The 12,251-nt window shown below is 41.6% G+C and overlaps 1 protein-coding gene across 2 annotated transcripts in view; it reads left to right on the top strand.

Annotated features, from left to right (window-relative positions):
* Window positions 1-1,393: 1,393 nt before the first annotated feature.
* AGBL2 (AGBL carboxypeptidase 2) overlaps window positions 1,394-12,251 on the top strand; it is a 41,499-nt gene continuing 30,641 nt past the window's right edge. For both annotated transcript variants that reach the window (XM_060018909.1, XM_060018908.1), the window contains exons 1-5: window positions 1,394-1,884; window positions 2,058-2,193; window positions 2,483-2,546; window positions 7,111-7,203; window positions 7,940-8,125. In XM_060018909.1, coding sequence (XP_059874892.1) covers window positions 2,158-2,193; window positions 2,483-2,546; window positions 7,111-7,203; window positions 7,940-8,125 — 379 coding nt within the window. In that variant the 5' untranslated portion in view covers window positions 1,394-1,884; window positions 2,058-2,157. The remainder of the gene's footprint in view (window positions 1,885-2,057; window positions 2,194-2,482; window positions 2,547-7,110; window positions 7,204-7,939; window positions 8,126-12,251) is intronic.

Here is a 12,251-nt window from a genome sequence, read left to right as displayed (position 1 = left end):
TTGAGCCCGTTGCGGGGTGCGAGGACGGGGTTAGAAAAACAGGCCTCTAGTACCAGAAGGTGTGACTTAAATTTTGGAGCTTGTAGCCTGTAATATTAGCTAGTGTTTGGCCTACTTAAATCCTGGGAATGATGTAATGTGGTTAATATTGTGAAAAAAAATAAAGGTGCTTTATATTTTTTCCACTAATTACAAAAGTTATGTATACTTAGAGTCATGTAAAGTTAACCAAAGACAACAATAGTTAGAATTTTATTCTAGTATATTTATATGCATATAATTGTCTAATCAGTGTCATGTATGCTTGTGTGTTGGTTTTTTACCGTTATGTATTTCGGTGACCATTTTGTATATAAATTGTTTTTCTGGGCTTCCCTGGTGGTGCATTGGTTAAGAATCCACCTGCCCAATGCAGGGGACACGGGTTTGATCCCTGGTCTGGGAGGATCCCACATGCTGCGGAGCAGCTAAGCCCGTGCACCACAGCTGCTGAGCCTGTGCTCTTAGAGCCTGCGAGCCACAACTACTGAGCCCTCGTGCCTGGAGCCCATGCTCCCAGGGTGGAGGCCACTGCAATGGGAAGCCCACGCAACTGCAACGGGGAGTGGCCCCCGCTCGCTGCAGCTAGAAAAAGACCGCACGCTGCAGCGAAGACCCAATGCAGGAAAGAGAAAAATAAATTTTAAAAAATCAAATTCTTAAAAATGTACCGTAAAATTTTAAAAAATAAAATTGTTTTTCTTGTAATTTGCGTAGAGCATATTTCTGGAAATAGAGGCTGTCAACTAGCCATTAAAGCTTTTGCTTTAAGTGCCAGTTTTCCAGACTTCTGGGAATTGGTACAGGGACGAAGTGCCTTTGTCCCTCTCCTGCCAGAAAGGAGCGTTGTTTAGAATCTGACAATTTGATAGTCAAAATGTGTGGTTTTAATTTACTAACTTGTATGTTTTCAATGTAGGAGGTAATTTATCAGTTCTAGCTATGGGATGGAGAGAAGGTGAAAGAGGGGAAGCGGCTCCGTTTGAGCAATACTCAACAGTTTCCTAAAGCTGAGGAACAGCTGCTTTTTTGTTTGGGGCCCGGCCACGGGGCATGCGGGATCTTAGTTCCCCAACCAGCAATCGAATCCGTATCCCCTGCAGTGTAAGCACGGAGTCTCAAACACTGGACCACCAGAGAAGTCCCCATCAATGCAATTTCTAATCCCCAGAAGCCAGGCTGCAATACTGTAGGAAAGGAGGAATGTGAATCCTCGGTACCTGAACGCCAGTCTTCGACTTTTCTCCTGTTCCCCACCCCTTCCTCGGAGGCGGAGCCTCGCTCTCCGGAAGCGCCCAGCCGCCTCGCTCTCCCGCTTCCGCCTCGTGGTTGCTAGGCAACTGGGGCCCTAGAGGAAAGCAGTGTCGCGTGAGCGTGACGGGAGTGTCTTGTGGTAGGTGCGCGACTGGTTCTCTACCTGCGGACCGTGTCCCTCGCCTCGCTCACGCTCCTCTGTCGCCACAGGCTCCGTACGCACCCCTGCTGCCCCGGACGGGCCGGGGTGCAGAGGCGGTAGCAACCTTCCCTCTGCAGTCGTAAGAGATCTCTACGCCCCGTCCCGCGACTCTCCGGGAAACTGCCCTTCGCCACTTTCTCCCTGCCCAGGAAACCCTGAATCCCTGAATTCCGTTTTCAGAGCCCACTCTCCGGGCTCTTGACCTTTCTTTTCCACCCACCCCGAGACGACTGCACCGGACCCCTCATCCCCTTTTCTTTCACTTTCCTGAGGCGACCTGGTGGGGGGCATCTCCCTCACTGGTGGGGAAAGAAGCATGGGGCCAGCAGGGGTCCTGGCGCCACCGGAGGAGGAGGCTGGAAGACAAGGCGCTCTCCCAGATTCTTCAGGTGCGCATCGGGCCTCGTGGCGGGTCCCTGTTTATCTGAGGAGAGGTTGGGTTGGCAGGGAAGACGGAGCGGTACCGCAGGGTTTCCTAAAGTAGCGTGGGAGCTGCGAAGCGGAGGGAGGGGACGTGGGTGAATTTCTACAGTTTTTCAGTTGTTCTAATCTGGTTTTTTAGCTTCTCCTATGTAATCAACTGCCCTTTTGGAAATTGGTCAGGGATTGTTGCTGGATGCCGGTGTCACTGACAGGTCTTCAGCATACCACGCAGAAGTAACATGTTCCCAGCTTTGGAAACAGAGCTAAAGCAGCAGGTCGGTACACACTCCTCTCCAGGCACTCCACAGAAATCCAATACTAGATCCGAAGGTATATTCTGGTGGCATCTTTTTCTGGCTGGAGATCTTGATCCCAAAGATAGAATAATTTGCACAAATGTCTTTCACATCGTTTGTTTACAGAAGTTCTCAGGTATAGTGTCCTCTGCAACAATGCTTGTGTATTTTCGTTAAGAGTCAGTATTATTCTTATAACAGGCTGTTATAATAATTCTCTACAATTATGAAAGCACTTTCTTGATTGAGATGGCCTGTCGTTTCACAGACTCTTCCTGAGGCCTATGAAGACTTTATGTACCATCACCTCCAGTACTATGGCTACTTTAAAGGTAATATCTCATTGTTATCTAGCATCACCTTTCCTGGGTTCATGAAGTAAATTGTTTGATCAACTGAGAGAGTTGTGCTTGGATAAACTGATGAATTTTTCCAGCACCACCATTAGTGAAAGAACTTCCTTTCCCTACTGATATGCTGTGTTACCCCTGTTGCGTGTCCATTTATACAAGGGTTTGTTTGTCTGTCCTTGCACCAATACCACCCTTTCTTAATGACACCACATGGCATTAAAACAGTCTTGATCTCTGGAAAGACATGTCCTCCCATATTGTCGTTCTTCAAAAGTGTCTTGGCTATTCTTACCTTTTTATATAATTTTAGAATTGGCTTGTGATGCTTAAAAAATATATGGGATTACATTGAATCTATAGATCAGATTTGACAAGAAATGAGAATTTTCCAATACCAGGTTCTCCCATCTATTAATATAGTCTAATTCTCTAATTTACTTAGGTCCTCCTTAATGTCTCCCAATAAGATTTATAATTTTTTTCATAGAACTGCATATTTGTATGCTATTATAAGTGATATCTTTTTAAATTTTGATCTTCTAACTTTGCTCCTGGTATTTAGAAATAAAATGTAGGGCTTTTTTTGTTTGTTTGTTTTTTTGTGGTACGTGGGCCTCTCACTGTTGTGGCCTCTCCCATTGCGGAGCGCAGGCCCCGGACGCGCAGGCTCAGCGGCCATGGCTCACGGGCCCAGCCGCTCCGCGGCATGTGGGATCCTCCCGGACCAGGGCACAAACCCACGTCCCCTGCATCAGCAGGCGGACTCTCAACCACTGCACCACCAGGGAAGCCCCTAAAATGTAGGTTTTTATATTGATTTTATTTCTATCAACCTTGTTAGACTTTCTTATTAACTATTTCATTTGTAATTTGTTGAAAACTGAATTTCCAGCTCACCATATTCAGCAGAGCCCTCAGGACAAAGCAGCTCCCACTCTGAGTGCTGCACTTTCACTCTGAGTACTTGCCTTCACTTGGTTGTATAGCTGCCTCCCAATTTTCCACTCTACCATACTGCTTCTCAAGTCTTCTCCTCAGCATGAAATGGAGAAAATGATGTTTAATTCACATAAATTGGAATGTGAAAGCTCTTTGGAAAATGGGTTGTATTCATTGTAAACGCCTGTGGTGGCAGGTGGTGACTAGAAGGAGGTTTGCTAGTAGTAGTGGTTTGGGTGTTGACCTACATGTTGGAGGTGATGAACTAGCCTTCCAGCACGTTTCAGTAAACTGCCTGTTCTTAGCTGAGAGGGGCAGTTTAACAAACTGCTACGCACCAGCATGTTGGGAAGAATAATCCTCGATACCTGTTGAGTGGCTCTTTTGGGGAAACAGAGGATTTGATACCAGACCCCTTGCAAAAGGAGAAGCGTCTGTGTGAGTAATAATCAGTGTTGTATGACCCCCAGAACCCTCACGTCCTTGAGCAACAGCTCCTGGTGTTCAGGAGAACATGGCCTAACGTGGGAGAAGCCAAGGGAGCAGCCTTGGCCACCGTTTCTGACATTACTGAAAAATGTTCTCTCTTGAGGCTTCCCTGGTGGCGCAGTGGTTAAGAATCCGCCTGCCAATGCAAGGGACACGGGTTCGAGGCCTGGTCCGGGAAGATCCCACATGCCGCGGAGCAACTGAGCCCATGTGCCACAACTACTGAAGCCCGCACTCTAGAGCCCGCGAGCCACAACTACTGAGCCCGCACGCCTAGAGCCCATGCCCTGCAACAAGAGAAGCCACCGCAGTGAGAAGCCCGTGCACTGCAATGAAGAGTAGCCCCCGCTCGCCACAACTAAAGAAAGCCCATGTGCAGCAGCAAAGACCCAACACAGCCAAAATAAATAAATAAAATTTTTAAAAAATGTTCTCTCTTAAAAAACAAAGAAAGAAATTTTTAAATGAAAAGAAAAATAACAAAACAAAAAAATATTCTCTCTAGATCTGCTTTGGATTTTGTAGTTTTAAATTAAAATACTGTGCATTCTGGGGGCTTCCCTGGTGGCGCAGTGGTTGAGAGTCCGCCTGCCGATGCAGAAGACACGGGTTCGTGCCCCGGTCCGGGAAGATCCCACATGCTGCGGAGCGGCTGGGCCCGTGAGCCATGGCCGCTGAGCCTGCGCATCCGGAGCCTGTGCTCCGCAACGGGAGAGGCCACAACAGTGAGAGGCCCGCGTACCGCAAAAAAAAAAAAAAAAAAAAAATACTGTGCATTCTGGATGATCTTCCTCCAAATTATTAGAAAATTTGTTAGAACGCCTTGGTCAAGAGTAACACATTGATTTTTTTTCATGCAGTTTTGGTGGATATATTTGTTAAGGCTCTTTGCGTAAGAGTGGTGGAAACCAATTCCAGCCAGCTTAAGCAAAAATAATTTTTTACAGGGATTCCACAAGTTTCTTCTGGAATCCAAGGGTAGGAATGCAGTTGAATTTCTCCCTCAGTACATATCCAACCAAACATCAGTTCACTTCTCTTTACTGCACATCCTTCCCCCACCCCAACCCTCCCCCAGCTACCATCATCTCACTATTGAAACAGCCTCATAATTGGTCTCTTGGCTTCTCTTGTTCCATGATGCCCCCTTCCAATCCATTTTCCACACAGCAGTGTTCTTTTTTATGTGCAAATCTGATTGTGTCCCTTTTCTAGTTAAAAATCTATGAATGACATAAGACCCAAAAGCCATAAAATATAACACTGATAATTTTTACAGCAAAAATTTAAATTTCTGTATAGAAAAAATACCATTAGTAAAGGAAAATAATTGGAAAAAAATTTTGTGACAAATATGTCAAAGGGTTAATTTCCTTAACATAACAACACTTACAAATCAATATGTAAAAGATGACCAAATAGAATAATGGACAAAGGACATGAGCAAGGAGTTCATAGAAAAGAAAACACAGTCAACAAGCTTTATGAAAAGATGCTCAATTTCACCTCTAATTAAAGATACAAATCAATATGTCAAGGTACCATTTTTAAATTATGAGATTTGGGCAAAAAATATTTTTTTTTCGGTCAGGAGGTGGGAGAACACTCCCACACTGCTGTTAGGAATGTGAATAGATAAGATTTTTTAGAAAGGCAGTTTGGCAATAGGTGGAAAATGTAAAATGGTACTTAACCTTTGATGTAGCAATTCCATTTTCATTTTCAAATATGTATCTTATATTTTTGCTCATCCCAGTGCCCAGAAGCCTTTTCCATTCTGTGTCCCAGAGCTCCTGGCAGGGAATAGAAAGGCAAGGGTTGAGCAAAGGAGACTGTTAAGATGGAATGGCTCAGGAGCCAGCCGACCACCCCCCTTCAGCTTCCTCCTGCCCCATTTGCTGACACTTGAAATAACATCGATAAGAAACAATTGCCAGTCTTAATATAATAAAAAAATGTAAAATGCAAAGACAGCTGCTAGAGGTGACACAACAATGTAGATGAATTTTAGAGTATAACTGATAACCTGACACTTTTTTCCCCCCGTTTTGATCATTGGAGTGAGGAAGATATTTTTCTTTATCTTTGTAGCAAAGCATTTATTATGTTGTTATTGTTGTTTTTTTAAACCAGAAAAGTACAAAGGAGGTAAAAAAGGAATGAGTTATAATGTGCTTGTTTCAAAAAAAAAAAAAAAAAAGAGAAGAGAAGGAAAGGAAGGAACAAACGAACGGAGGAAAGAAACCAAAAAAGAAAGAAAAGGAAATATATGTATAAGCTTAGAAAATTCAAATGGTAGGAGAAAAACACAAAAGGAAATTAAGAGCTCTCCCTGCCCCACCCTTAATATAGCCACTATTGTAATCATTCTTTTCAGGAAAAAGAAGATATATCCTCAAGTGCCTATATATCTTTTCTTCTTAATTGCTCATAGGGATCCTATACATAATCTTTGATTTTTTTTGTTTAAAAATAGAGCCTTTTCATATGAGCACAAGAAGCATCTACCTCATTCTTTTTAGAGCACCTACAGTATTCCATCTCATTAACATGTCATAATTATTTTAACTTCCCTTTTGTTGGATGCTTTGGTTGTTTGCACATTTTTATTATTTGACCGTTACTGCAGTGAGCATCTTCGTATATGTATCTTGACGAGCTTTTGTTAAGAAAATCTATAAAGTAATTTCTAGCAATGGGATTGCCGAATCAAGGGTTTGGGTGTTTTAGATCTTACTAGACATTGCCAAATTGCTTTCCAGAAAGTTTGCACCAATTTGCCTTTTTGTCAGCAAGTTATGAGAGTACTTGTTTACTTACACCTTTGCCAGGGTGAGTGTGAAAACACATAAATGTTTTTCCTGTCTGTTAGGTAAAAAACTGTTATCTCCTTGTCATTTTGATTTACATTTCTTTATGAGTGAGATTGAGCAGCTTTGCCATCTTTTCAAATGTTTGTTGCCTTTTCCCCCTGCATTAAACAGTGGGGGAAATATTTTAGACACAGAAATGCAGGGGCCCAAAGTGGGGGCGGGGGATGGAAAGGTATAGGGGACACGGGCAGGAAAAAGAAAGATCCATCGGACCAACCATACCTCTTCCTTCCCCTTTCTAGGGCCTACCAGTCTATCTTCAACTGTGCACAGACAGATAGAAGCTGTAAGCAGAGGTGTTTCATGTCCTTCCAGACCAGAAAACGGAAACTCCTGTAAGGAAATGTCTCTCCCTCCTGCTCTCCCCACCAGAGCTGGGAGTTACTACCCTAGGGGCCTTCAGCCTTTCTTTCCTCTTTCCCTTTCTTTTCATTCTTCCTCTCATTTCCTTTTTTTCCCCCTTTGTCCTTGAACGCGCTTGTTTTCCTCCCTTTTTTTCCATTCTTTATTTCCCAAGAACTCTTCTCTCTCTTCTGCCCCTGCTCACTCCTCTGCCCCTATCCACCTCCCTGTTTTGTAAGTCTCTCTGTCCTTTGAATGGTTATATTATGAACTTGAAATGTAATTTGTAGATTGTTTCACTGTAGTTAATAAAGTTTTATGTCCTTTTTTTCTAAAACGCTAGTGGTTGAATTGAAAGTTTTCTTTTTTGCCTCTCTCTAGACAAAAATAACAACACACGTTAAGTAACTTTTATTTGTAACCCACTGTTGAAATGTCTTTGACCCATTAACATTGATTTAAAAAAAAGAAAAAAGTTTCTTCTAACTTACTCTAAAGCTTTACATTTAAATGTTTAACAGACTAAGGCAGAACTTTAACTTAACGTTTTATAGTTTTGATGCTGTCATCCCGTACTAAATCTCTTTGAAGGAGAAACATGTCATAGGATTGCGTATCTGTGCTAATATATTAATACAGTGCTTAAACTTACATATTTGTTACAGTTGAGCAGTAAAGTTCCCAAGGAAGAAGAGGAAACTGTTCACTCATTCCCTTTCCCTTTGGCAGATTCCCTTATGCTGAGTTCACCACTTCTTAAGAGCAGACAGCTTCTTCATGATGACCTTGGTGAAGTAAACTCACGTCTTCGAGAACCCCGAGATCTCTTTGCTTTTTTCTCCAGCAGTGGGCCACTGCAGGCTCCAAGATGGCCAATAGAATGTGAAGTCATCAAGGAGAACATTCATCATATTGGTAATGTGACTTACGTGTCATGGTCTTGCCGTTCTGACAGACTATATTACAGTTTTAAGTTCTACATACCACAGTACAAGACGGGACAGATTCACCATCTGTTAGCTCACCCTTAACATGTTTAAGCTCTGGGAAACTGGTATACACTCACCAAAGTCAAAAGTTACACTAATGTATAAACTAGAATGCTTCTGAGTTTATTGGAATGGGAGGATACCTTTCTAGAGGCCAAAATATATCAATACTTAAATCTGTTTTCTAGATTATTCCCATTTCAGTATGTTTGGTTGAGTTTTATAAAAGTTGTATTTTTACCAGCTTTGGTAAAATTGATGAACACCATGTATATAATACCAGAATGTAGTTTTTACTGGTTTTTTCCCCACGGTTTTATTGAGATATAATTGACATAAAACATCGTATTAGTTTAAGGTGTACAATATATATTGCAAAATGACTTTCACAGTAAGTCTGGTTAACATCCATCAACTCACATGGTTACGTTTTTTTCTTGTGATGAGAACTTTTAAGATTTACCCTCATAGCGACAGAAGAGTTTCCAACTATATCAACCAAATTTTTAAAAAATTTTTATTGGAATATGGTTGATTTACAATGTTGTGTTAGTTTCAGGTGTACAGCAAAGTGAATCAGTTATACATATACATATATCCACTCTTTTATTTTTAGATTCTTTTCCCATATAGGCCATTACAGAGTATTGAGTAGAGTTCCCCGTGCTATACAGCAGGTCCTTATTAGTTACCTATTTTATGTATAATATGTGTGTATTATGTGTGTATATGTCAGTCCAAATCTCCCAATTTGTCCCTTCCCCCACTTATCCTCTGGTAACCATAAGTTTGTTTTCTACATCCGTGACTCTACTTCTGTTTTGTAAATAAGTTCATTTGTACCCCTTTTTTTTTATTCCACATATGAGCGGTATCATATGATATTTGTCTTTCTGTGTCTGACTTCATTCAATATGGTGGTCCATCCATGTTGCTGCAAATGGCATTATTTTTATGGCTGAGTAATATTCTTTTTTATGGCTGAGTAATATTCCATTGTGTATATATATCCACATCTTCTTTATCCATTCCTCTGTTGATGGACTTTAGGTTGCTTCCATGTCCTGGCTATTGTAAATAGTGCTGCAGTGAACATTGGGGTGCATGTATCATTTCAAATTAAGGTTTTCTCCAGATATATGCCCAGGAGTGAGATTGCTGGGTCATATGGTAGTTCTATTGTTAATTTATAAGGAGCCTCCATACTGTTCTCCATAGTGGCTGCACCAACTGACATTCCCAGCAACAATGTAGGAGGGTTCCCTGTTCTCCACACCCTCTCTATATTGTTTGTAGACTTTTTGATGATGGCCATTCTGACTGGTGTGAGGTGATACCTCACTGTAGTTTTGATTTGCATTTCTTTAATGATTAGTGATGTTGAGCATCCTTTCATGTGTTTGTTGGCAATCTGTATATCTTCTTTGGAAAAATGTCTGTTTAGGTCTTCTGCCCATTTCTGGATAGGGTTATTTGTGTTCTTGATACTGAGCTGCATAAGCTGCTTATAAATTTTGGAGATTAATCCTTTGTCAGTTGCTTCATTTGCAAATATTTTCTCACATTCTGAGGGTTGTCTTTTCATCTTATGGTTTCCTTTCTGTGCAAAAGCTTTTAAGTTTCATTAGGTCCCATTTGTTTATTTTTGTTTTTATTTCCATTTCTGTAGGAGGTGGGTCAAAAAGGATCTTGCTCTGATTTATGTCACAGACTGTTCTGCCTATGTTTTCCTGCAAGAGCTTTATAGTGTCTGGCCTTACATTTAGGTCTTTAATCCATTTTGAGTTTATTTTTGATATGATGTTAGGAAGTGTTCTAATTTCATTCTTTTACATGTAGCTGTCCAGTTTTCCCAGCACTGCTTATTGAAGAGGCTGTCTTTTCTCCATTGTATGCTCTCGCCTCCTTTGTCAAAGATAAGGTGACCATATGTGCGTGGCTTTAGCTCTGGGCTTTCTATCCTGTTCCATTGATCACTATTTCTGTTTTTGTGCCAGTACCATACTGTCTTTTTTTTTTTTAACATCTTTATTGGGGTATAATTGCTTTACAATGGTGCGTTAGTTTCTACTTTATAACAAAGTGAATCAGTTATACATATACATATGTTCCCATATCTCTTCCCTCTTGCATCTCCCTCCCTCCCACCCTCCCTATCCCACCCCTCCAGGCGGTCACAAAGCACCGAGCTGATCTCCCTGTGCTATGCAGCTGCTTCCCACTAGCTATCTACCTTACGTTTGGTAATGTATATATGTCCTTGCCTCTCTCTTTGTCACAACTCACCCTTCCCCCTCCCCATATCCTCAAGTCCGTTCTCTAGTAGGTCTGTGTCTTTATTCCTGTCTTACCCCTAGGTTCTTCATGACCTTTTTCTTTTCTTAAATTCCATATATATGTGTTAGCATACGGTATTTGTCTTTCTCTTTCTGACTTACTTCACTCTGTATGACAGACTCTAGGTCTATCCACCTCATTACAAATAGCTCAATTTCGTTTCTTTTTATGGCTGAGTAATATTCCATTGTATATATGTGCCACATCCATTCATCCGACGATGGGCACTTAGGTTGTTTCCATCTCCGGGCTATTGTAAATAGAGCTGCAATGAACATTTTGGTACATGACTCTTTTTGAATTATGGTTTTCTCAGGGTATATGCCCAGTAGTGGGATTGCTGGGTCATATGGTAGTTCTATTTGTAGTTTTTTTTTTTTTTTTTTTTTTTTTTGCACTATGCGGGCCTCTCACTGTTGTGGCCTCTCCCGTTGCGGAGCACAGGCTCCGGACGCGCAGGCCCAGCGGCCATGGCTCACGGGCCCAGCTGCTCCGCGGCATGTGGGATCTTCCTGGACCAGGGCACGAACCCGTATCCCCTGCATCGGCAGGTGGACTCTCAACAACTGCGCCACCAGGGAAGCCCTATTTGTAGTTTTTTAAGGAAACTATACTGTCCCTTCCTCCATACTTCCTTCCTCCATACTGTTCTCCATAGTGGCTTGCACCAACAGTGCAAGAGTGTTCCCTTTTCTCCACACCCTCTCCAGCATTTATTGTTTCTAGATTTTCTGATGATGGCCATTCTGACTGGTGTGAGATGATATCTCACTGTAGTTTTGATTTGCATTTCTCTAATCATTAATGATGTTGAGCATTCTTTCATGTGTTTGTTGGCAGTCTGTATATCTTCTTTGGAGAAATGTCTATTTAGGTCTTCTGCCCATTTTTGGATGGGGTTGTTTGTTTTTTTGTTATTGAGCTGCATGAGCTGCTTGTAAATTTTGGAAATTAATCCTTTGTCAGTTGCTTCATTTGCAAATATTTTCTCCCATTCTGAGGGTTGTCTTTTGGTCTTGTTTATGGTTTCCTTTGCTGTGCAAAAGCTTTGAAGTTTCATTAGGTCCCATTTGTTTATTTTTGTTTTTATTTCCATTTCTCTGGGAGGTGGGTAAAAAGGATCTTGCTGTGATTTATGTCATAGAGTGTTCTGCCTGTGTTTTCCTCTAAGAGTTTGATAGTTTCTGGCCCTACATTTAGGTCTTCAATCCATTTTGAGCTTATTTTTGTGTATGGTGTTAGGGAGTGATCTAATCTCATACTTTTACATGTACCTGTCCAATTTTCCCAGCACCACTTACTGAAGAGGCTGTCCTTTCTCCACTGTACATTCCTGCCTCCTTTATCAAAGATAAGGTGACCATATGTGCGTGGGTTTATCTCTGGGCTTTCTATCCTGTTCCATTGATCTATCTTTCTGTTTTTGTGCCAGTACCATACTGTCTTGATTACTGTAGCTTTGTAGTATAGTCTGAAGCCAGGGAGCCTGATTCCTCCAGCTCCATTTTTCGTTCTCGAGATTGCTTTGGCTCTTCGGGGTCTTTTGTGTTTCCATACAGATTGTGAAATTTTTTGTTCTAGTTCTGTGAAAAATGCCATTGGTAGTTTGATAGGGAGTGCATTGAATCTGTGGATTGTTTTGGGTAGTAGAGTCATTTTCACAATCTTGGATTCTTCCATTCCAAGAACATGGTATATCTTTCCATCTGTTTGTA

The sequence above is a fragment of the Delphinus delphis genome, chromosome 8 (genome assembly GCF_949987515.2).
Source record: "Delphinus delphis chromosome 8, mDelDel1.2, whole genome shotgun sequence".
Classification (NCBI taxonomy): Eukaryota; Metazoa; Chordata; class Mammalia; order Artiodactyla; family Delphinidae; genus Delphinus; species Delphinus delphis.
Note: the sequence above shows the minus strand (reverse complement) of the source record. Positions and strands in the feature narration are given on the sequence as shown.